The sequence below is a fragment of the Mauremys mutica genome, chromosome 4, assembly GCF_020497125.1.
Source record: "Mauremys mutica isolate MM-2020 ecotype Southern chromosome 4, ASM2049712v1, whole genome shotgun sequence".
Lineage (NCBI taxonomy): Eukaryota > Metazoa > Chordata > Testudines > Geoemydidae > Mauremys > Mauremys mutica.
Window position 1 is genome coordinate 11,676,150 of NC_059075.1, and position 27,537 is coordinate 11,703,686.

The 27,537-nt window shown below is 48.4% G+C and overlaps 1 protein-coding gene across 2 annotated transcripts in view; it reads right to left on the minus strand.

Annotated features, from left to right (window-relative positions):
- SLC35F4 (solute carrier family 35 member F4) overlaps positions 1–27,537 on the minus strand; it is a 62,488-nt gene that overhangs the window by 28,688 nt on the left and 6,263 nt on the right. The window contains exons 2-3 of one of the 2 annotated variants that reach the window (XM_045015900.1): positions 13,401–13,589; positions 8,152–8,449 (exon numbers count right to left, since the gene is read on the minus strand). In XM_045015900.1, the coding sequence (XP_044871835.1) occupies positions 8,152–8,449; positions 13,401–13,589 (487 nt within the window). Of the gene's footprint in view, positions 1–8,151; positions 8,450–13,400; positions 13,590–27,537 lie in introns of those variants that run through there. The other variant, XM_045015901.1, reaches the window with a different exon arrangement.

Consider the following 27,537-nt stretch of genomic DNA (forward strand, 5'->3'; position numbering starts at 1 on the left):
ATGGCACTCCAGCAGCACAATGCCCTCGAAAACCATTCTAGGCAGAGGTGGATTAGGGGTGTGTGGGGCCCTGGCCCAGAGCCCTCCCAGAGCCCGCACCCTAACTCCCTCCCCGACCCCGCAACCGCACCCTGAGCGCCCTCCCGCACCCTAACTCCCTCCCCGATCCTGCACCCACACCCTGAGCGCCCTCCCGCACCCTAACTCCCTTCGACCCCGCACCCCCACCCTGAGCCCCCTCCCGCACCTTAACTCCCTCCGACCCCACACCCCACCCTGAGTGCCCTCCTGCACCCTAACTCCCTCCCAGACCCCGCACCCCACCCCGAGCCCCCTCCTGCAACCTAACTCCCTCCCCAACCCCACACCCCACCCTGAGCACCCTCCTGCACCCTAACTCCCTCCCAGACCCCGCACCCCACCCTGAGCGCCCTCCCGCACCCTAACTCCCTCCGACCCCGCACCCGCACCCTGAGCGCCCTCCCGCACCCTAACTCCCTCCCCGACCCCGCACCCCACCCTGAGCACCCTCCCGCACCCTAACTCCCTCCACGAACCCGCACCCCACCCTGAGCACCCTCCCGCACCCTAACTCCCTCCCCAACCCCACACCCCACCCTGAGCCCCCTCATGCACCCTAACTCCCTCCCATACCCCGCACCCCACCCTGAGCGCCCTCCCGCACCCTAACTCCCTCCCCGACCCCATACCCCACCCTGAGCGCCCTCCAGCACCCTAACTCCCTCCCCCACCCCGCACCCCCACCCTGAGCACCTCCCGCACCCTAACTCCCTCCCCACCCCCGCACCCCCACCCTGAGCGCCCTCCCGCACCCTAACTCCCTCCAACCCTGCACCCGCACCCTGAGCGCCCTCCCGCACCCTAACTCCCTCCAATCCTGCACCCCAACCTGAGCGCCCTCCCGCACCCTAACTCCCTCCCAGACCCCTCACCCCACCCTGAGCCCCCTCCCGCACCCTAACTCCCTCCCCAACCCTGCACCCGCACCCTGAGCGCCCTCCCACACCCTAAGTCCCTCCCAGATCCCGTAACCCCACCCTGAGCGCCCACCCGCAACCGAACACCCACCAACCCCGCACCCCACCCTGAGCGCCCTCCCGCACCCTAACTCCCTCCAACCCTGCACCCCACCCTGAGCGCCCTCCCGCACCCTAACTCCCTCCAACCCCGCACCCCACCCTGAGCGCCCTCCCGCACCCTAACTCCCTCCAATCCTGCACCCCAACCTGAGCGCCCTCCCGCACCCTAACTCCCTCCCAGACCCCTCACCCCACCCTGAGCCCCCTCCCGCACCCTAACTCCCTCCCCAACCCTGCAACCGCACCCTGAGCGCCCTCCCGCACCCTAACTCCCTCCTAGACCCCACACCCCACCCTGAGCGCCCTCCCACACCCCACCCTGAGCGCCCTCCCGCACCCTAACTCCCTCCCCGACCCCGCACCCGCACCCTGAGCTCCCTCCCGCACCCTAACTCCCCCCCAGACCCCACACCCCACCCTGAGCGCCCTCCTGCACCCTAACTCCCTCCCCAACCCCGCACCCCACCCTGAGCGCCCTCCCGCACCCTAACTCCCTCCCCAACCCCACACCCGCACCCTGAGTGCCCTCCCGCAACCTAACTCCCTCCCCGACCCCACACCCGCACCCTGAGTGCCCTCCCGCATCCTAACTCCCTCCCCGACCCCGCACCCCACCCTGAGCACCCTCCCGCACCCTAACTCCCTCCCCGACCCTGCACCCCACCCTGAGCGCCCTCCCGCACCCTAACTCCCTCCCCGACCCTGCACCCCACCCTGAGCACCCGCCCGCATCCTAACTCCTCCCAGACCCCGCACCCCACCCTGAGCGCCCTCCCGCACCCTAACTCCCTCCCCGACCCCGCACCCCACCCTGAGCACCCTCCCGCATCCTAACTCCCTCCCCGACCCCGCACCCCACCCTGAGCCCCCTCCCGCACCCTAACTCCCTCCCCGACCCCGCACCCCACCCTGAGTGCCCTCCCGCACCCTAACTCCCTCACAGACCCCACACCCACACCCTGAGCTCCCTCCCGCACCCTAACTCCCTCCCCGACCCCGCACCCCACCCTGAGTGCCCTCCCGCACCCTAACTCCCTCCCCGACCCTGCACCCCACCCTGAGTGCCCTCCCGCACCCTAACTCCCTCCCCGACCCTGCACCCCACCCTGAGCGCCCTCCCGCACCCTAACTCCCTCACAGACCCCACACCCACACCCTGAGTGCCCTCCTGCACCCTAACTCCCTCCCAGACCCCACACCCACACCCTGAGCGCCCTCCCGCACCCTAACTCCCTCCCCGACCCCACACCCACACCCTGAGCGCCCTCCCGCACCCTAACTCCCTCCCCGACCCCGCACCCCACCCTGAGCGCCCTCCTGCACCCTAACTCCCTCCCCGACCCCGCACCCTACCCTGAGCGCCCTCCCGCACCCTAACTCCCTCCCCCTCCCCGCACCCCCACCCTGAGCGCCCTCCTGCACCCTAACTCCCCCCCAACCCCGCACCCGCACCCTGAGCGCCCTCCCGCACCCTAACTCCCTCCCCAACCCCGCAACCGCACCCTGAGCGCCCTCCCACACCCTAACTCCCTCCCAGATCCCGTAACCCCACCCTGAGTGCCCTCCCGCACCCTAACTCCCTCCCCGACCCCGCACCCCACCCTGAGCGCCCTCCCGCACCCTAACTCCCTCCCCGACCCCGCACCCGCACCCTGAGCGCCCTCCCGCACCCTAACTCCCTCCCCAACCCCGCACCCCACCCTGAGCGCCCTCCCACACCCTAACTCCCTCCCCGACCCTGCACCCACACCCTGAGCGCCCTCCCGCACCCTAACTCCCTCCCCGACCCCGCACCCCACCCTGAGCGCCCTCCCGCACCCTAACTCCCTCCCCGACCCCACACCCGCACCCTGAGTGCCCACCCGCATCCTAACTCCCTCCCCGATCCTGCACCCGCACCCTGAGCGCCCTCCTGCACCCTAACTCCCTCCCCGACCCCGCACCCGCAGCGCCCTCCCGCACCCTAACTCCCTCCCCGACCCCGCACCCGCACCCGCAGCGCCCTCCCGCACCCTAACTCCTTCCCCTACCCCACACCTGCACCCTGAGCGCCCTCCCGCACCCTAACTCCCTCCCCGACCCCGCACCCCACCCTGAGCGCCCTCCTGCACCCTAACTCCCTCCCCAACCCCACACACACACCCTGAGCGCCCTCCCGCACCCTAACTCCCTCCCCAACCCTGCACCCCCACCCTGAGCGCCCTCCCGCACCCTAACTCCCTCCCCGACCCCACACCCGCACCCTGAGCGCCCTCCCGCATCCTAACTCCCTCCCCGATCCTGCACCCGCACCCTGAGTGCCCTCCCGCACCCTAACTCCCTCCCCGACCCCACACCCGCACCCTGAGCGCCCTCCTGCACCCTAACTCCCTCCCCGACCCCGCACCCGCAGTGCCCTCCTGCACCGTAACTCCCTCCCCGACCCCGCATCCCCAGCCCTGAGCCCAGGAGGAGAATGGAGAAAAAAAGAATGAAAAACAGGGGGGGGTGGAATAAGAGAGAATGCTCCCCAAAAATGAAGCTGAGCACAGGGCCCCACTAACTCTAAATCCGCCACTGGTGGGAAGGGGAGGAGTGGGGAAGCGCCGCGTCGCCGCTCCTCCCCCTCCCTCCCAGAAAATCCTAAGTGCTGCCAAACAGCACAGTTTGGCAGCAGGGAAGTGCTGGGAGGAAGGGGGAGGAGCGGGGACGCGTCATGCTCCAGGGAGGAGGTGGAGTGGGGGTGGGAAGAGGCGGGCCTGGAGCACCCCCTGGCAAAGTCAGCACCTGTTTTTCTGGGGGGTAGCTGCTGCTGCACAAGGTGCTTCCTAGCATCCTTGCCTGCCTCATTGTCTGCAGCGGGCTGTGCCTGTGTGGGGTAAGCCAGGGTACCTCCCCACCACAGTACAGTACAGTACTGTACAGTATATAATGCCTTTTGTCTGTCCCCACAAAATGTCCTTGGAACCTAACCCCCCACATTTACATGAAATCTTTTGGGAAAATTGGATTCGTTTAACATCGTTTCCCTTAAAGTTGCATTTTTCAGGAACAGAACTACAACGTTAAGTGAGGAGTTACTGCATCTCATTATCCTGCGTCGTCCTTGTCACTAGAAATTTGATACTTCCCAGCGAAGTCGTCTCTTGCTGGCACCCGCAGCCATAAACAATGTTTGTAATCAGGGCCTCAATGCTACTCAGCACCGGCTCGCTTTCCCTGGACACCTAGGTGCAGTAGATATTCTGGATTGAGTGCTTGAGAGAACGCGCTCTAGTGCCCACCACTGGGGAACCAGCATTTGGTACCAGCATTTGGTGCGGGGTCGGGGAGGGAGTTAGGGTGTGAGAGGGCGCTAGGGTGGGGGTGCAGGATCGGGGAGGGAGTTAGGGTGTCGGAGGGGGCTCTGGGTGGGGGGGTGGGGGGGCGGGGAGGGAGTTAGGGTGTGGGAGGGCGCTCAGGGTGGAGGTGCTACCAAATGCTGGTACCAAATGCTGGTACCAAATGCTGGTATGTGAGATGCCATCTAGCTATTTCTAGGGAACAACTGCAGATATCAGTGTGGGTAGACTATTGGCAAAGGCTGACTTTTTAATGAGGACCACTTTCCCTGTGAGCTCCACAACATTTCATTACTCGCCCTTCGTAAAGAGTTCGGGCTTCATGCTTCCCTCACATTTCAGGCTCTCTGGCGGGCGCTCCTTACGCTTAATCTACAACCAGTAGGAAAACGGCAGGAGCTGTGTCAAAATACTCCACCTCGGGAAGGCTAAAATGGCAAATTGAAATTCAGGGGACAGGTTGCAACAGTGAGTCACTTTTGAGACTAAAAAACAGAATCTCAAGGGTAAGCGGTGAGAGTTTCAAAACAGTTTCAAAGCCTTTAACCTTCATAATCCAGCAAACCCAAAGCTGAAAACCAAGACTTTTGTCCTGACTAACAGGACTTTTTTTTTTTAAATGCAAAAGCAGCAACAAAGGCTCTGTTTGGCTTTGAGAGGCTGGGGTGATATTTCGAAAGTAGATGACATTATTACTGCCATAGAGAAGATGTTATGGGCATAATTTGTTATGGTCTGTTGCGGAACCTATTGGACAAAATTTCATGCCTCTTTAAGCCACCAGTGAATCACTCTGTCCTACAGAAATAAAAATCATCACACACACACTACTAGCCTAGGGATAAGCATGGGCCAGATTTGATTGAAACAAATTATCTATTTCACAAAAATAAAGCCACCAAGGAAATAATAAATGGTAGAAAACGCAAGTGAGAACTTGTTAACGAGGATATTGCTTAGAGCACAAAAGTAATAACTATAAATACATTTTTAAAACAATAAATGATGTTTTAGGATGGTAATAATCAGAAAAACAAAAATCCTCAAGAGACCAGGAGAAGTCTGGATAGTATTATGGGATGATTTTTCACACCTAGACTTTCCCAATTACATAGATAGGTTTGGGTTCACCCAATTTATGAACCCAAATAATAATACTACCTAATTTCCCGGTGTGCCTGTGTAAATCAGATACACTGGCCACGATTACAGTTCCCACCCCCCACACACACACACGAGCCTGAAATACCACAATTTCACCATATACCTAGAATTGGAAACACTCTGGGAGCTGTAGAATATCTGTTGGCAAATTCTGATGTTCTACTATCAAACACACATACACATTAGCCCTGGCCCCTAACTTGCCATTTGTGCACGCTCACATACTTAATTTGCATTTGCTCATCTGGTATTTGTGTGCATAAAATTCCCATATGCGCGCACATACATCTATCCAACTTGGACAATTGGGCTCTAAAGATTTGGGTTGTTGGGTTTTTTTTAATCCGTGGGCCTTTTGTGAGTGTGGGTCAAAGCTCCCAGAATGTCCTAGTTACATTTAGGTGGTGCATGTGAGGGAGATCCCTGGAGGCCGTTGTGGGGGTGGGGAGGAGCTGACAAGAGAATCCCTGTAGTTTGGATAAGAATATATTGAAACCCCACTACACCAGGCATATGGCCCGGGGCAATGGATCCCTCAAGGTGCTGAGCACTCTGTTCTCAGGATACTCAGCAGGAGATGCTCCTCAGCTTCCAGGATCAGGCCCACACAGTCTACATTCAGCTGATAAGTATTATACATCCAGTCAACATCAACCAAAGCAGCATCTTCCTTTTCAGGGCCTGACCCATTGACTTCAGATCAGGCCCAGAAAGTACATTAATTCAAATAAAATTGTAAAACACTGTTTCACCGTGTCCAGGAGCATACTACAGGGTATCAATGTTTTAGTGAGTACGGGGTGTATGAACAGGTAGAGGGGAGGTGGGCTTTCTTAATAATATAAGTATTTGCAGGCTGCACAAATGGTTTATTCTCAGACTTTTGTTGTGGTGGATGTATAATCAGACACTGATTTACACACAGAAACGATTTGTTCACACAGATAATGGCACAGCATTCACCCTGACGTTCATTCATTTGCTCTATATTTACCATTATGGGGCTACGTTCCCCTTCCTAGCCTCACACACAGAAGCCAAGCAGATAGTGGTCGACGTTCTCACAAACCATCCCAGTTTAGGAAGAAGCAGGATGAAGGCATCGTTCTTGCACAAACCATTGTGATCTTTGGCGCAGCAATTAATTAATTGCAACTGTCCAATTTTAGATGGCCTGATATGATGTAAATAATAACTTAAGTCCAACTTCAGATCTGGGATCCCTACAAGAGCATCAGAGTGAGGGATTTGGGCCATAGGCCCCAATCCTGCTGCTGTTAAAACTCCTAGTGTTCTCAATGGAAGTATCATTCCACCCTCAGTAAGGAGTCCAGACCAGAATCTGATACCCATATATTGGGTAATACCTTACTTCACAGACACTGTTGAAACCAGTGGGGTTGCTTGCAGGGCAAGGTGTTACCAAACAAGTGTAAGGGTATCCGACTCTGGTCCTTGTTTAAAATCGCCCTACGATTGCTTTGGCAGGATGTTTTACCTCTTGTGAGTCGAATTTGGTTGCAGTCCCTGGAGCAAGTTGGCTACTGGAGAGGAACAGGGATTTGTATAGAGCTGCACCTTTCTAATGTCTGGTAACCAGATTGCTGAGGCCTCACCCCCTGCTCCACCTCTTCCCCCAAAGCCCCGCCTCTTCCCCTAAAACTCCACCCACTTCTCCACCTCTTCTCCCAAGGCCTCATCTCCTTCTCCACCTCCCAGATTTAAAAAAAAAGGGACATCAGGGCTTCTCAAATGGCACGCAGACAGACAAGCCGAAACCCAGACTATCTGGGTAAAAACCAGATGGGTGGCAACCCTAGATGTGTATGTCACTGCCCATATAACCTAAAGTTATAACTGCAGTTATGCTCCCAGCATTTCTTCACTTCAGGCTAGATTGACTTTACTCTCAGCCCATAGCAAGGGGCAGCGTGTAGCTGCTTTGTCCAAAGCGCAGACTGTGACTCTGTAGTTCACAATTCCTTCCCTGGCTCTCCCAGCATGGTGGGAAGCAGCTTTTATGGAAAGGGGATGAAAACCATCTCCCTACTCCCCTCAAGGCAGACTGTGGCCTGGTATGTGGATAGCCAACACAGGGGCGTGGGGAAATGGTTTTCATACCATTATTCCCCTACAGGGGCCCTTAAGACAAGCCCAATCTTCCGTCTCCCCAGCTTTAAGCTTCATCTTGGCCAGCTCTGATTTATTCTGGTCAGACTTTATATTAAGGCTGTATGTTACAGATGCAGATAGTATCTGTTATAGATGGCTATAAGCACATCATACAAGGTATAATCCATGTTTATAAGCCATGGTTATAAGCAACCAATTAACCTGTTGAACTCAATAACAATCTATAAAAATTAACCATTTATTCAAACATATGTAAATAATCTATTAACTTCTAATAAACTATATATGACTGGGACCTTAAAATAAAGTGTGATCTTTATTCTGCACCATCACACCAAAAAGCAAACTATATAGCTAGAGTCTAAGAAAACAGCTGTAATTTGAGTCAACAGTCATGGAGATACTTAAAGTGACATTGTCACAATAAAACCTACCTGAATTTTTTGATTGGAGACTGCTTTTCCTGTGCAGTTGCAAGGTGCCCAGAATAATAAACGGGGAAAAACATAATGTTCCAGTTTGTTGAAAACCAAGTCATGAAAAATGGATAGTCAAAGTTCTTATATGTGATTTTCACAATCTGTGTGGTTCCAACCCAAGAGGATGAGACTGATAAGATTATTAGAAATCCCCAGACAACCTTAAGAAATGTAGATGTGCAAGACTGACACCGGGTCTGTGCTTGGTTTTCTTGACTGTTGTTCTCGGTATGGGTTTGTGTCCCTTCTTCTCCTGAAAAAAAAAAAAAGAGGAGAGTTACAGGCAAAATGGATCCATTTCTAGGAATTCATAATTTCTGCTATAGTATCGGTTTCTTTAGCATACACCAGCTGTGAAGATAGGATACATCATCATGAGTTCTGTAATGGAGCAGTTCAACATAACATGTGAGAAAGGCAGGATTTCAGACCAAAGCTTGACTTCCCTTTGATGCAGTTGCTTTTGTGTCCAGTGTTGGGCCCCACACTACAAGAAGGATGTGGATAAATTGGAGAGAGTCCAGCGGAGGGCAACAAAAATGATTAGGGGGCTGGAGCACATGACTTATGAGGAGAGGCTGAGGGAACTGAGATTGTTTAGCCTGCAGAAGAGAAGAATGAGGGGGGATTTGATAGCTGCTTTCAACTACCTGAAAGGGGGTTCCAAAGAGGATGGAACTAGACTGTTCTCAGTGGTAGAAGATGACAGAACAAGGAGTAATGGTTTCAAGTTGCAGAGGGGGAGGTTTAGGTTGGACATTAGGAAAAACTTTTTCACTAGTAGGGTGGTGAAGAACTGGAATGGGTTACCTAGGGAGGTGGTGGAATCTCCTTCCTTAGAGGTTTTTAAGGTCAGGCTTGACAAAGCCCTGGCTGGGATGATTTAGTTGGGTTTGGTCCTGCTTTGAGCAGGGGGTTGGACTAGATGACCTCCTGAGGTCCCTTCCAGCCCTGAGATTCTATGATTCTATATAGGATTAACATTATGTAAACATAGTGGACCAAGTTAGTAGAGGTACATCGGGGTGAATTTGACCTTGGAAGTGTTTCTTTTAATTATATCAGAGAATGCATTATAACCAAGAACTTTATAATGAGGAAACAGTGCATTTTGCAACTGTGCAGTGGCCTCTTTCTAGAATATAGATGGTAAGGAGGTACACCAGCAGGAGTTTTAACTCCTCATTGGGCCACCCAAGCCAGAGAGGTCAAAGGATAGGGACCAGGCCCCTCCAACCCCCAAGTCCCACTGGACCTCCAGGTTGGGGGTTGAGCAGTAGGCCAACAATCTAACCTCATAAAAGAGTTAAGTTCAGGGCCGGCTCTACAGTTTTCGCCGCCCCAAGCAGCGCACCGAATTGCAGCCGCGGGCGGCGGGGGCAGTCCGTGTGCCCTTAGGGCGGCAGGCGCGTTTCCGCGGCGGCGGCAATTCGGCGGCAGCTTCTATGTTTAGCTGAAGCCGCCGCGGACAGCTAAACATAGAAGCTGATGCCGAATTGCCGCCACCACGTAAACTCACGTGCCGCCCTAAGGGCACACGGACTGCCCCCGCCGTCCGCGGTGGCAATTCGGTGCGCTGCTTGGGGGCAAAACAACAGGGACTGCCGCCCCAAGCACCAGCTTGGAATGCTGGTGCCTGGAGCCGGCCCTGGTTAAGTTATAGAAACACAACACTGCAGCCATTCCAGCAAACTGCCCGATAGACAGGGACAGCAGAGCCTTGTTCATGCCCAAAGTCACAGCTATTTAGCTGTTCCATTGTTTAATAGTGAAAAAAGAGTTCAAATAAAATTAAAGGTCTATTAATAACATGCAGAGAATAATCAGAGAGTGCTTTGAAAAGATAGTATTTTATAAAATGCAGTCAGTTTAACATTCCCGTTAACTGATGGGAGGCAGGAGCCACAGCATGTTATTTTAGTCATACTGATAATGACTGACCGCTACCACTGAAAGGTAAATTATAGTTTGTTTGCAAACCAGAGATGCTTGCACAGAACATGTTATGTAATATCCACAGGTGGGGTTACCTGCAAGACAGAACTACCAAGCAATTAACTCTCATTGATCTAATAGTTACAGTAATCACAGAAACAGAAGGCACAAAACACCTTTGCACGAGCCCTACATTTTCCAATTACCAAACAACTATGTAATTACTATAACTGTGCATGAAGCTATTATTAGCATTTGGTGTGGATTTTGCAGTCCCGGATGTGGATTGTGACAAAGTTCCTCCTCTACCTTGGTGGGTCCTGTGCTTATTGGCAGATTTGCTCACCTCAGAGATCTTCCCTTCTGGTGGAACCCACAGTCTGGGTCAACTCCTCCTGTGTCTGATCAGGAGTTGGGAGGTTTGGGGGAAACCCGGGCCCACCCTCTACTCCGGGTTCCAGCCCAGGGCCCTGTGGATTGCAGCTGTCTATAGTGCCTCCTGTAACAGCTGCATGACAGCTACAACTCCCTGGGCTACTTCCCCATGGCCTCCTCCAAACACCTTCTTTATCCTCACCACAGGACCTTCCTCCTGGTGTCTGATAACGCTTGTACTCCTCAGTCCTCCAGCAGCACAGCCTCTCAGCTCCTTGCACCTCTTGCTTCCAGCTCCTCACACGCGCACCACAAACTGAAGTGAGCTCCTTTTTAAAGCCAGGTGCCCTGATTAGCCTGCCTTAATTGATTCTAGCAGCTTCTTGATTGGCTGCAGGTGTTCTAATCAGCCTGTCTGCCTTAATTGTTTCCAGAAAGCTCCTGATTGTTCTGGAACCTTCCCTGTTACCATACCCAGGGAAAGAGGACCTACTTAATCTGGGGCTAATATATCTGCCTTCTATCTCCTGTAGCCATCTGGCCTGCCCCTGTCACAGGATGTTAATGAAAATAACAGAAACATACACTCCTTGTGAGTTCTTGCTTGGCTCGAAAAGGTACATGAGCCTCTGGTCTGATTAATCTTATATGGTGGAATAACCTAAGTAGCAAAAGTTCCTTCAAAAGTCCATGGGATTTCTGCTTCAAAAGTCTCATCCCCCAGCAAAGATAAAAAAAACAATAACAATTCTGAATAAACAGCAAAGAGTCTTGTGGCACCTTACAGACTAACAGACGCTTGGGAGCATGAGCTTTCGTGGGTGAATACCCACTTCGTTGGATGCATGTGAATTCTGAATAACGAGCCTGGGGCCTGGATTCCAAGAGGGTGGCCTACAGGTATAACGAGCATAAATAAATCCCTACTAAATGGGTAGGATATTTCCAAAGAGTCCATTTCTACTGGCCATCAGGCTGGAGCCAGGCCTGGGCAGAGAAGCAGAACCAATGCGCAGATGCTGAAGCGTGAGCTACCACAAAATAAACACACACATCCGTCGAAGCAACCAGTAAATAACTTTTCACAGCCACCAAGATGGCAGAGCTCCTCTGTGTCTGCAATTCATCCAATCAGCAACACAGCAATAAACATCACCAGTCATGGACACGGAAACAAATTTGGGGAGCCAAGAAGCACAGAGAGAAAGGGACAGAACTGATAAGACATTGTGGCCAGAGGAACACGGTATTGGAAAGCAGCTAGTGACCAGAAAACCCCATACATTCTGTGTTTAACTTTTCACTATTGCTAACAGTCTTTGCTTACGATGCCTGACTGACAGTATGGTAAAAAAAAAAAAAAAAAGGTCTTGCAAAGGAATGGTACGTGAAACAGCATAACACACAGGCTGCTCTTCTAAATGCATCAGTGTCTGCTATCCATCTTGTAGAGAGAGGGCAGCTTTACCTGAAGTTTAGGTCACTATGCTTTCTTTGTGACTACTCCTCATGTGCATCTATCCTGTCCCTGTGTAGCTACAGTACTTTCCCAAGACAACCTTGCTCAGATCTTATTCCTTAGAAAGGGAGGCCCAGAACTGAAAGGGGATGCAGTCGAAAGTGACAGGGTGCCAAGTTCAAGGAGAATCAGGTCAGGGCACTACCACTCCTCAGAGGGACCACAGTCCTTCCTTAGAGAACTCAGGATTGATTCTGATTTTGGTTTTACACAGGTGTTGGCTTGAATGAAGTCAGTCCCGATCACCAATATAGGTGAGATCAGAATCAGGTCTCTAGTGTCTTGGGTATGATCCTTCTTGCATGCTATGCACTGTTGTCTCAGGGTATCTCAGATATTTTTCCAGGATACCCAGCAGTTCTCTCTGCAACTCTCTACTGAATTCCCTTTTTGCCATCATATACGTTCTTTCTACAGGACTACTAGCTCCCTCAGTTTACCCAGCTGATTGGGACACTAGAAATGGCTGCCTCTTCTCAGAGCTTGGGCAATGGAGAGACAGAAGAGGAGACTCATCTCCCACATTCTCAACGTATTTGGGAGGTTCAGCCTCCGCCCCTTCCTCCTCCTCTTGCCACTTTGATGCCATAGTTTTCCCAAGGAGCTTGGGCAATGATGCTATTTCAGTCCCAACTGCTCTCCTCCTTCTAGAAGAATTCAGCAGACTTGAAAACTCTGCCTCAGGCCAATACATCATAGTTGTGTCCATCCCACCCACATGGATGAAGGAGCCACCAGTGCCCAGGTTGATTTGCTGATGGAGAAACCAGAGGCAGCACCATACCTACAGGTTCACTTGGGCTACACTGCTGCAGTAAAGGGGGAAGCTACATCCTGTGGTTAGCCCTGATGTCTTCCTCAGCAGCTGACTGGTGATCTGAGTTGGGGTTGATGGTCTCGCCTAGATATCATTCCACCTCTTGCTCTCTCTCTTCCTCCTCTTCAGAGCATCCATGGTCTGAGGTGAGAGGGCCAGTGGCTTTGAGAAGGAATAGAACTGGCTTTTAAGAGTCCCTGGGCTCTGGCCTGGCTGAAGCTAAGGAAACACAACCATTATGTAAAACTGCGTGTTATTATTTATCATCCTTTAAAGGTCTTCCGTGACTATTGGGCTTCTCAGATACTACTTCTCAGATACTAAAGCATATATTCCTATTAGGGACCATGCCTCTTTTCCCCCTCCACTCTTCAATCCCTCCAAACCCCAATTTGCAACAGACAAAGGAATGGCTTTCGTGGGGCTGTGTTGCTCACAGTACAGGAAACCATGTCAATGCTTTCTGACATTGCACCAACCACGGCATCCTTCCAAGACAGACGAAAGCGGCCTTTTGCAGGCATCTCACTGTGCCAGATATGCAGCTGTTGTTCCTACCTGATCTGATCTGCCTCTCGACTCTGCTATGCCGGCAAATTCCAGAGGGGCTTCGACTCTGCAGCTCAAGAATGGGAGCAGCAGAATCTTCAGCAACAGATAAAGGGGAGAGCTGCCTACTGATGCCACTGCGTGTGATGGGGCAGTTGGCTCCTGGCTTGCATCGGGTGACAGATGATCGGGAGGCACCTGAGAAGAAAGAGTTTGCATAAGTTTGACTGTAAGCTCCCTTGAGGAAAAGGCATTGTGGGGTTTCAAACATCTTGACAGTGAAATGCATACAAATGACTCATGGGGGAGGGGTGCACACCGTAATAATCAAAGTCCCCGCTGGCCAAAAATGAATTCTTAACTTCCCCTCCCCCATACATAGAAGCTCCCTACAATGATTAACTGTTTTTCCTGAAGGAATTAGAGTCCTAAACTGGAATACATTTTTAGCTACCATGTGCCATCCATTTGGTTTGAACAGTCAAAGAGGCACTTGTACCCATGCAAGCCCTTCCTGACCACTGACACTGACACAAGCAAGAGTGGAGGATACCATTTCCTCATGGCATGGGGAGGGATTTTTTTGGAATGATCCTCCCCTGGTGTCACCAAGGACAGCCTTACAAGAGGAAAGTTTCCTCTTTGTTACATCCTGCAGTGTCCCACCATTGGTACTTGAGGTCCTTGATGGTTGTACAGAATGAAACAGAAGCCAGTAATAACCGTCTGAAACTAGGACAACTGTTCTATCACTGGAAGGAGTCTACTTTTATGACTTCAGACCCAGTTAGGGCACTGAAATACTTTCTGGCAAGCCACATCAAAGCCTCAGGTCTTCAGAGAAGTTGTCTTTTCTCCTTCTGCTGGATGGAAACAACACCAAGGCGGAATAGGTGCCTATCCTTAGGAGGCTGGAGAAGAGGTGGAAGGTGGCTGGTAAGACCCAGAACCCAGAAATACGTGGCTGGAATCAACCAGATGTTAGGTTGATATAAATTTTGCCGCTGAGGAAGACACCATGTTCTATGAGCGAGAACTTGCAGGAGTGAATGAAGAACCAGCAGATGACAGAGGAGAATGGACACATCAGCACAATGGTCTGAACCTGGCCAACTAAGCCTGGCTCGTCTCTTCCATGTTTTGAATGTCTTGCACAGATTCACAGATTTATTTTAGGCTGGGGGCTTATTTAACCGGTCAGCACACAAGCAGCACATCAGTCACTAAGAACACATGGAATAGGGAAATAAATGTAAGATTTGGAAGTTAATTGTGGCTGCCTATCCCCAACCCTAGCAGCTGGATTTTCAATAGGTAACTATCACCCAAACCGGTGGTGTTATTTACACCTACACTGACAACTGATGGCTTTGCCATGACGCTAGTGGCCTTAGCAAGCCAATCAAATATGTTTTCCAGTGTAATTGAATACAAAACCTGCTTGTAAGATGCCAACTGTGCAACGATATAGCAGACTAATAGAATAGAATAGACTTCTTTACATAACCAGCAAGCTTCACTCAGGCTTTTTGGGTGCGCAGGTAATTCCATGCCAAACAATGGCACCAGGGCATATAGACACAGAGGAACGTATCTGACAGAGCCCATGAAATAAGTTACATCCTTCTCTGGGAAGGTCGGATGGGTGTTGTATGTTCTTTCCCATTTGCAAATCTGAAGCCACGTTTGCTCTGCCAGCACCTCGTACAACACAGTAGAAGATAGAAGCAGGGCTAATAATTATGTTTTGTAGGTATGGTCTTGTCATTATACAGAAGAACATTCACTCCAACAGATCCAACTTTCATAATCCAGATCCTGTCAATTCAGTTACTCTACATTAGGTAGACAGTAGTCAGAACCATCAGCTAAACCTTTGAGGATGATCTGCCTCAAAGCTGTTATCCGCCAATCTTATCTTTCTCCAAGTTTGGATATCAGTGTTCTCTCTGGGAGAAATTCATCCCAGTGCAGAAGTTCAACACAAGGGCTACATCTGAGACCTCAACCAGGTGAGTAGGGATGCAACCCCATGCTCTGAGTGTTCCTAGCCTCTGTTTGCCAGAAGCTGGGAGTGGACAGGGTCACTCGATGACTGCCTGTTCTGTTCATTCCCTCTGAAGCATCTGACACTAGCCAGTCAGAAGACAGGATACTGGGCTAGATGGACCATTGACCTTACCCAATATGGCCATTTTTATGTTCTTATGAGTTTTGTAACTGGTAAAATCTCCTATAGATACTCCTAGCTGAAATGCATAACTATGGGTGTGCACCTTCTGTGTAAGGTGAATGTAACAACACCACATGAGACAGGTTCCCACAGACTCATGTGGTATTGAATCTTTATTCTGTACTATATTACTATTGGCTTACAGCAGTAAACCAGACCAATATTGGTGATTTGGTCTCCTGAACATATTTCATAACAAACCAAAGTGTGGTCAAACAATTGACTCTACAATTTATCAACACTGTAATCTTGACTTTACAGCCATCCTCTCTGTGGTCTTGGCCAACTCATGTCATATCTCCAAACCTCCTATTTCCCTGCCTCATAAAGGGGGATATATTATCTACCCCATAAGAGGTAGGAAAAGTTTTAAAGCTGTTCGATGAGGAAAAGCACAACATACGTGCTAAGTATTGTGATTGATCTGGAACATTTCCCTCATACAACACAGCACAATGCCTTACTCTACAATAGTCGAACGGTACTTGCAACATCCACAGTCTGAAATCCAAGGGGCTAAACTGATCAATATTTTTACTCCTAAATTTTCAAAAAGTCACTAGTTATTTTGAGGGTCCCACATTGAGGCACCTTAAAAAAGCATGTGCTGAGCGCCCACCCTCTGAAAATCAGCCTTTAAGATGGCTCCCCCCAAACCACCAGTCACTTTTGAAAATGTAGCCCTTGGCCTTTACTTATCAAAGATAAAATGAGGATAATATAGAAATATGTAACCCAAAGAGATTGCACACAATTAAGAGAGACAGGTCGCATCCCAATCCATGAATCCAGATCTAGTGCTGGATAAATCATCAGGATTAGCCTCAGCAGGAGCTTAGTGGAATATTTGCAACTAAAACCGCAGAAGCATTTTTTCTTATACACACACAAACAGCTCCTAGTTATTTATATGCTGTATAAAAGTGTGGCATCAATCTTTTGGCATGTGTTGAGAACCTCGAGCAGTTGAGACTGAAATTGCCAATTAAGAGCCCATATTTAATTTGAAGACACTACTTGTTTTAGTGCAATATTCCTCCCTGATCTTCGAGAGCGATCAAGTAGCACAACAATTAATCAATAGTTTGTTAGAGCTGGAAAGCTTTGAACTATGCCATTTTAGGCTACTGAATCTAAATATATATTTCAAGGATATATTTTGACAGTGAAGGTGAGCAAATATATTCCAGCTAATTTATCTAAGCCTACTATTTTATTAGCAGCAAGGACAACAAATCACAGATTGCTGTATCATGTAAAGAAACCTCACAGATTTTTTTTGCAGGTCACAGATGCCTTCATGCACTGTGTGAGCTCTGGCTTACATTAGAAGAACCAAAAGCAGAGCTTGCAAAGCCTCTGTTCTTTATTTTCCTAACCGAGCAGTTGTATGTTGTCAGGCAGGGTAAAGAAATCCATGGAGTCCCTCTGGATTTGCACCAGAATACTAAGAGCAGTGTTTGCCACTGAGATACGTATCCTTCTCTCTTTCTAGGAATTGTCACGTGGCTATTGAAGGATAGCCGATGGGTCTGGTCACATGGCTGCCCACAGGAGTAAGAACCCATCTCTGCCTAGCAGCTCCTGGATGCGGCAAGAGCAGGGCCGGCCCTCCCAATGCAACCCTAGACAAGCAAGTGGGTGAGGAGAGAGCAGAACCGGGTGAAGTTATGGCTCTGCCCTCCCATGCACAGGCTGTCAGAGGTGGCCAGGTGAGCTTGGGATGTAAACCATGCCCCAAAGAAGGGTGAAGCAACTTACCCTCTCCTCAGAGCAAAAGAAGAGCATGACCCTCAGAGCCCCTAAAAGCCAACTGGCAAAGGGTTCACTGTCATGGAACAGCAATTTCCCAGCAAGCCTGATAAACTCACTACACTTAACACATTGCTGTCATAGTATTTACTTATTAAAAATGCCATGTGAGGTATCAAATGAAAGCTACTATCATACTGCTCATCACGAGCATTGTGTGATGTGCGTATGACTGCCAGTCAAGAAGCTGAATGTACATACTAAAAACAGGTTTGAGCTATGTAACCAGGCAGAGTTGATAAGTTTTTCCCAGACGCAAAGGAATGTTGATTTACCCCCGTGCCTACATCTCTGATGTACATTGATCAGGGTAAGCCAAATATGATGGAAGTTCATTTGCATCTGAGGTTAAACAGGAAAAACAAGTTAACAGGCGGATGAGAACGCAGCCTGGTGTCAAAGCACCCCGGAACACACTGCAGCAGGAAACAAGGAGCTTATCTAGGGGTTCGCTTCACAGAGATTCATTTCAAAGGTTTGCTGGCCTATAAGAAGGGACAAGAACCTTTTGGTTACCCATTACTGAGGGAGCAAAAAGAACAGCACCTTTTGCATCCATGAAAATTCGATCCCGGCCCTGAGGGCTGTTGATACTGAGCGGATCCTTTAGGTTAGAAACTTATCTTAGACAAAGGTTTTAGCCTGTTTAAAAGTAACGATCGGTCTCTTAGAAGCATGTTATACTTCTGTTTTATTTGTAACCATCAGTGTTTCCATTATTCTTACTCAATACTCACTTGAATCTGTTCTTTGTTAATAAGCTTATTCTCCTTTTACTATAAAGTCATCGCAGTGCTGTGATATTAAGTAGCACATGCCTTCCCAGTTGAATCAAGCAAGCTGGTGTGTATGCAGACTCTTGGGAAGCAGCAGACTTGGAAATTACCGAGAGTGCCCAGTGACAGGAGCTGCACTCTACAAGGGGACGCTTCTAGGAAGTTAGGGAACAGGGGTGGACCAAATATTAACCTGCAAGGCAAAGTAAGGGCTGGCAGAGTCCTGAGAAGTCTGTCTGGGGTGGTTAGCAGTGAGAGCTATCACCCAGTTTAGCACCAGCAAGTCTCTCTCTTGCTGAGGCAAGGGGGGGGAAACACACCCCAAGAAAGCACTACAGGGAGCCTGGGAGGAACTGTGACTTCAAGAAGGGTCCCCTGGGCTGGCGTTGGCACAGGGCAGCTTATGTAACTCCTATCGTCTGCATGGAGCCCAAGCTATCTATGTACTTCCCAGGCTGCCATCACCGTAGTATCTGAGTGCCTACAATCATTAACAGATTTACGCTCACAACACTCCTGTGAAGTATTGCTCCCACTTTACAGATGGGGAACTGAGGCACAGAAAGATTAAGTGACTTGCCCAGGGATACACCGGGAGCCTGTGGCTGGTCATCAGACCCACTTCTCCTGAATCCCAAACCAGTGTTTTATCCACTAGGCCAGTGGTGGCTCTTCAACTCTAAGCGAATGGATTATCACTTATTCCTCAGAATGCAATATCAAACCTTTCCACTTTTTCTGCAGATCGTTCTGTTCAAGGAACTGAATGACGTTGCTAACTATTATTTGAGATGTGTGCACCACACTCTACATCCCCCAAACAAGAGTACATTTTATCCCATCCACCCCATTTACCCACCCACCCCATCCATACCTCCATCAGCTCCTCTCTTCAGAACCCCCACACTTCCCATCAGAACTCCTCACATTCCACCATGTCATTTATCACTCCCACTGAGACAGATCCATTTCGAAACCAAGAAACAGGATTCTTGTGCTTAGTTCCAGTGACTTTTCCAGGCTTTTCCTCCCACACCTACGTGATTTCTCTCCCTAGACATGGTCTCTCTGTTGCAAGTGCTGTTGGTTATGGACAGGAGGTAAGATTCATAGAGACAAGCAGTGAAGCAGAAAGTTGTATTCTGTCATGTTTGGCTCACCCTCCACACCTCTGAATGACTTTTGGTTTCACTCAGTAAAAATCAGTTTTTCAAAGGAGAACATGGAGTTAGTGTAATTGTCCATTCACTCTGCCTAGCAAATCCATTCTTACATGATTACTTTACATAAACTACAGACAACTGTTGCATAATCTGTCATTTACTGTGTACCAAACCCTTACCTGACTTCATCAGAATACAGCAGAGTAACACCAAGATTGAATTTGGCCCAGGGCTTTACATTAGATGAACCATTGGTTTAGAATGAGTCTGTATTTTGCACAGAATTTGGCGATTTATTTTAACCATTTATCGTAATAGCAGGGGCGGCTCTAGGCATTTTGCTGCCCCAAGCACGGCTTCAGAGGTCCGCCGAAGCCATGGGACCAGCGGACCCTCCGCAGGCAAGCCGCCGAAGGCAGCCTGCCTGCCGCCCTCGCGGCGCCAGCAGAGCGCCCCCCGTGGCTTGCCACCCCAAGCACATGCTTGGCGTGCTGGGGCCTGGAGCCGCCCCGGTAATAGATATTGGGGCCAATCTCACAAACAGCAGTTCTTCACGCAGCGCACAGTCAACTTGTGAAACTCCTTACCTGAGGAGGTTGTGAAGGCTAGGACTATGACAGCGTTTAAAAGAGACCTGGATAAATACATGGTGGTTAAGTCCATAAATGGCTATTAGCTAGGATGGGTAAGGAATGGTGTCCCTAGCCTCTGTCTGTCAGAGGATGGAGATGGATGGCAGGAGAGAGATCACTTGATCATTGCCTGTTAGGTTCACTCCCTCTGGGGCACCTGGCATTGGCCACTATTGGTAGACAGATACTGGGCTAGATGGACCTTTAGTCTGACTCACTACGGACATTCTTATGTTCTTAATCCCCCCTCTGTGCCCCCGATGCACCCACATAGACTATGCCCAGGTTGAGGGTCCTGGACATAGGGATTGGGAAAGTAGGAGCTCTGAAGCAGACACAAGTGAGGACGGCATGGGCAGAGTCATGGCTTAAACCACCCCCACGTGCCAGTCAATGATGCTCACTGAGCACGGAAGAGGGGTTTGGTAATTTATCCCCTCCCAATGCAAGTGGGAAGCCCAGGTAGGAATCACACCCAAAGTTAGTAGAGAGAGTCTGTATTACTGTGCAAATGGCTATTGATCTGTTTGGCACTGAAGCGCTTCCCTTCTACCTTCAAAACCCATTGAAGCACTAAATATAGAAATGTCTTTGTGACACATCTGCAGGTCAGTTCGGTACAGTATGTTCCAGTGTCTATAACAAAGGGGGTCCTTGCCAACCTAGGCAGACTAGGAATAATAGACGTGTTATGTAAAAAATGGAGCAGCATTTCCATACCAGTGAGCTACAAAAACAATCCTGGAAGGCGAGGTAGGTCAGTGGGATGGGTTGACTCAAATCCTCTAGCATCCTCAAGAGCATCTGCCACTGGAAACATATTGGGTCAGCCTAGAATCACCTATTATTTGCTTAGAATTTGAAGATACCGGTGTCATGGCTAGAGAGCTACATCTTTGCTGCCTCCTCTGGTGTCTCTGAGTGCACCGGCCTTAGCCCTCAGGCCTCGTGTACCTCCTGGGATGGAATTCTGAGATTCCCCCACCAGATCCCAGGCTATAGTACGCTGAGGATCAATTGTGCTTACCCAGCGGGTCTGACTGGATTCATCACTGGCTGCAAGCCTTCCCTTTGGGAGCTCTGACCAGTGGCGTATTCAGTGACCAGGCACTTTTCCTTCTCTTAACAGTACGAAAAAAGGATAGCAAAAGAGCAAAAGGTTTTTAAAACAAGAAAAGGTCTATGCACATGCCTACCTTACCTCAAGGCTTGCCATTAGAACTGGAATGGGCTACCTAGGGAGGTGGTGGAATCTCCTTCCTTAGAGGTTTTTAAGGTCAAGCTTGACAAAGCCCTGGCTGGGATGATTTAGTTGGGTTTGGTCCTGCTTTGAGCAGGGGGTTGGACTAGATGACCTCCTGAGGTCCCTTCCAACCCTGAGATTCTATGATTCCATGATTCCTTGGCAGAGACTCTCTTCATTGTCTCTCCCAACAACCTCTGAAGAGTGTCACTTGTATCCTCCCAGACATCCTTTGTCTCAGGCATTTGGTTCTCCTGTGTTTACAACCTGGGATCCTTTCCCTTGGCCAGCTAGGCTGGTGAGCTCTGCAGGTGGTCGGAGGTAAAACCTCAACACCAATGGCCCCTGAAGGGTGTTTTAAGAGTTGGCCAATGGGTGGCTTTCTTGCCTTGAATCCACCCCATGTTTTCATACAGTTACCTCCCTTAAAACAGACACATATAGAGCATATAGTATTCATAAATGTTGCAGAGCAGTCTCATGTTCTTCACAACTAAAATACTGCAATAATCCAGAAAGTAAATAAATACGCAGGGACTATTTTACACAATTGGTTCCAAACAAATAATTTAGTGTGTGCTCTGTGGCAAGCTGGACCAAACTGTACGAAAAGGACCCGGGATTGGGCTGCACACAGATGGAACAGACTGAAAAGAAACTACGGCAGTGTCATTACATTTAAAAATTAAGGTTTTCCATTAATTTAATATAAAAATCAATAATGCATCCGTACAGTAGCCCCGTTTTATTTATTCTGTATTGAAATCCATTTAGTTTACACTGTTCCCACATCTTCAGTTTTCAATATGCCGCAGACTTTTGCATCACCAAAGCATTGTCTTTGTATTGACAAAGCCTATTTGCGTCAGAGAAGTCACAAAAACAGCTGGGGGGTTTGACACCATGAGGCAGTGTAGAAGGCAGTTTTGGATTGAGGGGGATAAGTACATTATTTGGATGTTTCTGCTACAACCATTAGCAGTGAAATGCCATTTCAATTTTAATCTTTTGCTGTCAGAGTTCACAGCACCTGTTGAGACAAAGGAGCAGCTCATACATCACAGAACTCTTGTTTGAAGCTGTCTGCAGACTCAGGAAGACATCACTGCATTGGTTATACTCCAGTTTACACTTCCAGAGTTATTTGCACAACCAGGAAGGCTAGACACATTTTTTTAAATGAAAGTTAAGATTCTGGTGCATAATTCTGCAGCAATACAGAGAGGAAGAAGTGAATTCTGTGGTCAGGGAACCATGGACTATACATGGCCTGGGTAAAGAAACCCAAAAACCTCTACATAAGAACATAAGAACATAAGAAAGGCCGTACCGGGTCAGACCAAAGGTCCATCTAGCCCAGTATCTGTCTACCGAAAGTGGCCAATGCCAGGTGCCCCTGAGGGAGTGAACCTAACAGGCAATGATCAAGTGATCTCTCTCCTGCCATCCATCTCCATCCTCTGACGAACAGAGGCTAGGGACACCATTCTTACCCATCCTGGCTAATAGCCATTTATGGACTTAGCCACCATGAATTTATCCAGTCCCCTTTTAAACATTGTTATAGTCCTAGCCTTCACAACCTCCTCAGGTAAGGAGTTCCACAAGTTGACTGTGCGCTGCATGAAGAAGAACTTCCTTTTATTTGTTTTAAACCTGCTGCCTATTAATTTCATTTGGTGACCCCTAGTTCTTGTATTATGGGAATAAGTAAATAACTTTTCCTTATCCACTTTCTCAACAGTGGGTTGTAATGCTCCAGGGGAAAGTGAGGATAGTGTATTCTGTCCATTTTAAAGCAACAAAACATCATCAGCTGTTGTGGCTTTAAGATTTTATTTTCATAAAGGATTTGGTTTGTTAGACAAATTCCTGTTAGCACAACTGGGGGACACAAACATTGACACAAAAAAGCCCCACTCCATTCTCTTCTCCTCGCACTTGCCTCTATCACTCAGCATTTCTATTATACATACCTGACCTATCCTTGACAGAGAGCATAGCCAGTAAAAACAAGGGCATTTCTAGGAGTTAACGGGCACTCTGAGTTACAAGGTTTGGATCTGAACCCAAACTTCAGAAAGACAGAGAGATCAGATATGGGGTTTCATTATGGGGATAGGAGCCACAGCCATCTGCATTGGTCAGACAGGGGACTGAATGTCAGTGCTATGAGTGGTTCAGATCTGGGGTTTATCCTGTTACAGTGATAGGGGCCAGAAACAGGGCTAAATCCTCCCATCAGTGAATCCAGCGTAACTCAGCCAAATAATTCTACTTACATTGGTGTATCTGAATGCAAGATTTTCCCATGAAGTTCAGATCTAGGGTCAAACCTTCCCCAAGTTTGGGTGTATTCAGATCCAGCATTTTGATTCAGTTCCATGTGTGTGTTATAGTGACAAAAAGTGAAAGGAGCAATTTGAAAGAGAAACATCAGTAATTTTTGCAGACTGCATGATGTTACACTGATTTGAGGCCTACATTTATTCTTCTATTCATTAAAGAAAAGTCTGCTCATGGCTCAGTCCCAGTATAGTTAAAATATGCCACAGCTTGGTAGTATATCTGAATAGGCTACCTCTCAGACACCAGGAACACTTACAGGAAAAAATATGTTACATTTACAGATATATTTCCCTTCAGAGTGATGCACTTTTTATTAGTGGTTTGCTTGGTTTGAGGGGTTTCACTTTTGAAGAGGAAGGAAAGGTTACATCATTTATTTTTCCTAAGGGAAAAAAAAACAAAAAAGATTTGCAGATTCTAATGAAAAACAAATTGCTCAAAGGTGGAGTGTGGCATTTCTCTGCTAGGCCACGTTTCACTATTATCAAGAGCGAGTGAAAAGCAGATAGTTCTATTGTACCTTAATAGTAACATCCATCCACAATTCTCACCAATTATCTCATCATCGGCCAACAACAGCCATTCATTTGGAAGTCAAAAAACTGCAACTTTATGCATAATTAACAATGAAACCCCTACATGTCTTCCTGTTTCGGTTATGAAATGAACAGGGCAGCAGCAGAGGACTATGGGTGAGGTATCCTACATTCTACCGCTGACTCTACAACTAGCTTGCTGTGTGATCTTGGGCAAGTCACTTTACCTCTCTGCACTTAAATTACCATGTCTGTAAAACAGGGATAATAATACACACCTGCTTGTATCAAGTGCTTTGAGGTCCTCTGATTCTGGGTGTTAAATAAGTGCAAATTATTGTCAGAATTTTCAAAAGAACTTGGCAGAATTGATCATTGGATAGCCCCCATGCAATGAAATATCTTTTTTTGAGCTGGGGCATCCAGAACTGCACACAGTATTCAAGGTGTGGGCAAATCATGGATTTATATAGAGGCAATATGGTATTTTCTGTCTTATCATCTGTCCCTTTCCTAATGATTCCCAATATTCTGTTCGCTTTTTTGATTGCCGCTGCACAGTGAGGAGATGTTTTCAGAGAACTATCCACAATGACTCCAAGATCTCTTTCTTCAGTGGTAACAGCTAATGTAGACCCCATCATTTTGTATGTATAGTTGGGATTATGTTTTCCAATGTGCATTACTTTGCATTTATCAACACTGAATTTCATCTGCCATTTTGTTGCCCAGTCATCCAGTTCTGTGAGACGCCTTCGTAACTCTTTGCTGTCAGCTTTGGACTTAACTATTTTGAGTACTCTTGTATCATCTGCAAACTTTGCCACATCACTGTTATCCACTTTTTCCAGATCTTTTATGAATATATTGAACAGCACTTGTCCCACTACAGATCCTTGGAGGACCCAGCTATTTACCTCTATCCACTGTGAAAACTGACCATTTATTACTACCCTTTGTTTCCTATCTTTTAACTAGTTACTGATCCATGAGAGGACCTTCCCTCTTATCCCATGACAGCTTATTTTACTTAAGAGCCTTTGGTGAGGGACCCTTTCAAAGGCTTTCTGAAAGTCCAAGTACACTATATCCACTGGATCACCCTTGTCCACATGCTTGTTGACACCCTCAAAGAATTCTAATAGATTAGTGAGTCATGATTCTTCCCCAACATATCATGTTCATCTATGTGTCTGATAATTCTGTTCTTTCCTATAGTTTCAACCAATTTGCCTGGTCCTAAAGTTAGGCTTACAAGTCTTTAATTGCTAGGATCACCTCTGGAGTCTTTTTAAAAAAAATCAGCATTACATGAGCTATCTTCCAGTCTTCTGGTACAGAGGCTGATTTAAGCAATATGTTACATACCACAGTTAGTAGTTCTGCAATTTCATGTAAGAGTTCCTTCAGAACTCTTCGATGAATACTATTTGGCCCTGGTGACTTACTACTGTTCAATTTATCAATTTGTCCCAAAACCTCCTCTATTGACACCTCAATCCGGGACAGTTTCTCAGCTCTGTCACCTAAAAAGAATAGCACAGGTATGACAATCATCCTCACATACTCTGCCATAAAGACCAAAGCAAAGAATACATTTAGATTCTCCACAATGGCCTTGTCTTCTTTGAATACTCCTTTAGCATCTCGATTGTCCAGAGGTCACACTGATTGGCAAGGTTCCTGCTACTGACATACACAAAATTAATTGTAAGTCTTTTGCTAGTAGCTTTTCAAATTCTTTTCTGGCCTGCATTTCACAGTCACCATAACCATCCTGGTCAGGTGGTCATTAGTCTATTTCTATATTGTTATTATTCAAGCATGGAATTTCTAGCCATAGAGATTCTCTGGTACAGTTTGATTCATTAAGATTTTTACTATATATGACTCTATGCTTTCTTTTACATGTAACCCTTCTGCCCCTCTGAGTTGGCAGCAACAAGGGCCGGGTTCAGTATCCAGGGGTTCCGTGTCAATAACACAATGCAAAACCGGCTCGAGCCCCCACCCAGTGACCTGGGACAATTACATACCACCCCCCGGGTGCCTCTAGGAGGCAATACTTCTCCTCTCGCAAGCACGGAGTCCGAGTGTAGCAAAATCCTTTTAATAAAGGAGGGAAACAGTGTGGCATCACGTCGGAGAAAAACAACAAACAGGATTATAACACAAACCATAAGCAACAAAAAAAACCCACTTCCAAGTATGTTTGGCAATGTCCTTTCCCCCTTAGGGTCTTAAGTCCAATCACCCCAAAGTCCAACAACCCAAAACTCTCTGTCTCTGGTCAGTGCCACCCCAGAGTTCAAAAGTTTATCTGCAGAGTTTTACCCCCCCAGCATGGGTGGAAATGGGGGGGGCACACAGGGTGTTAAGGGGCACCTTACGTGGGCCAGGGGCCAACTGCTCCGCCTCTCCATGGAGTTTTGCTGCAGCCTTCACCATGACCGGCTCCACTCCACCAGCTATGCTGCTCCTCCAGCCGACCCGTGAGCCGCTTCAGCCGTCCCTGCAAACCGCTCCGCTCACTCCTCCGTGGGCTGCTCCAACATGCTGCAAACTGTTCCGCTCTGCCAGTCACTTAGCAATAGATCTTCAGGCTCCCCCACTAGTTAACACAGCACTCAGTGATCCCAGCTCAGTAAGCTTAGCTCTTTTAGTGATTTCAGCTCTTAGTGATTTCAGCTTGCAGGAGGGGAGCCCCAGTGCCGGTGCACCATTGGCCCAACGTGAATTCAGCTCAGCAGCCTCTAGATGGACTCCTAATGGATTCAAAATTAGCTCTGCTCTTCAATAGTGGAGAGAGGAGGATGTGCAATTGGTGTTCCAGGCCCTCAAAAGGGGGCCCATACCATCAGGTACACACACCAGTCCCCAACCTTTCTCAATTCACTGGGTTTTGGCACCCATGTCCCTTGTCTAGCAAGTGCTACTTAATTGATGGTGAGACATCTCTGGCATAAAGCAGTTTCAAAGTTCCTCATTCACATAATCAGGGTGACAACACTTTATTCCTCCTGCGCCAATAACAAAGAAATTAGGGATCCCAGAGTTGTCAAAATAACCATCCCAGGCTGCCGTGGTCTATACTAGGTGGAGTGGGTGTGCCAATGCAAATACATGAAATTCCTTTCCACACTCTCCATAATTCACCACCAGATGTCAGGATACAGCTCATCCTGACTCTGCTTACACACATATAGTGCCACTCCTCCAACAGTGCAACCTATTCTGTCATTCCTATATGTTTTGTATCCCGGTATTACTATGTCCCATTGATATAATTGTTCTACCAAGTTTCTGTGATGCCTATTACATCAATTATCCCCATTTTACAGATGGAGAGCGGAGGCACAGAGAGGTTAAGTGACTTGCCCAAGGTCACATGGAAGGTCTATG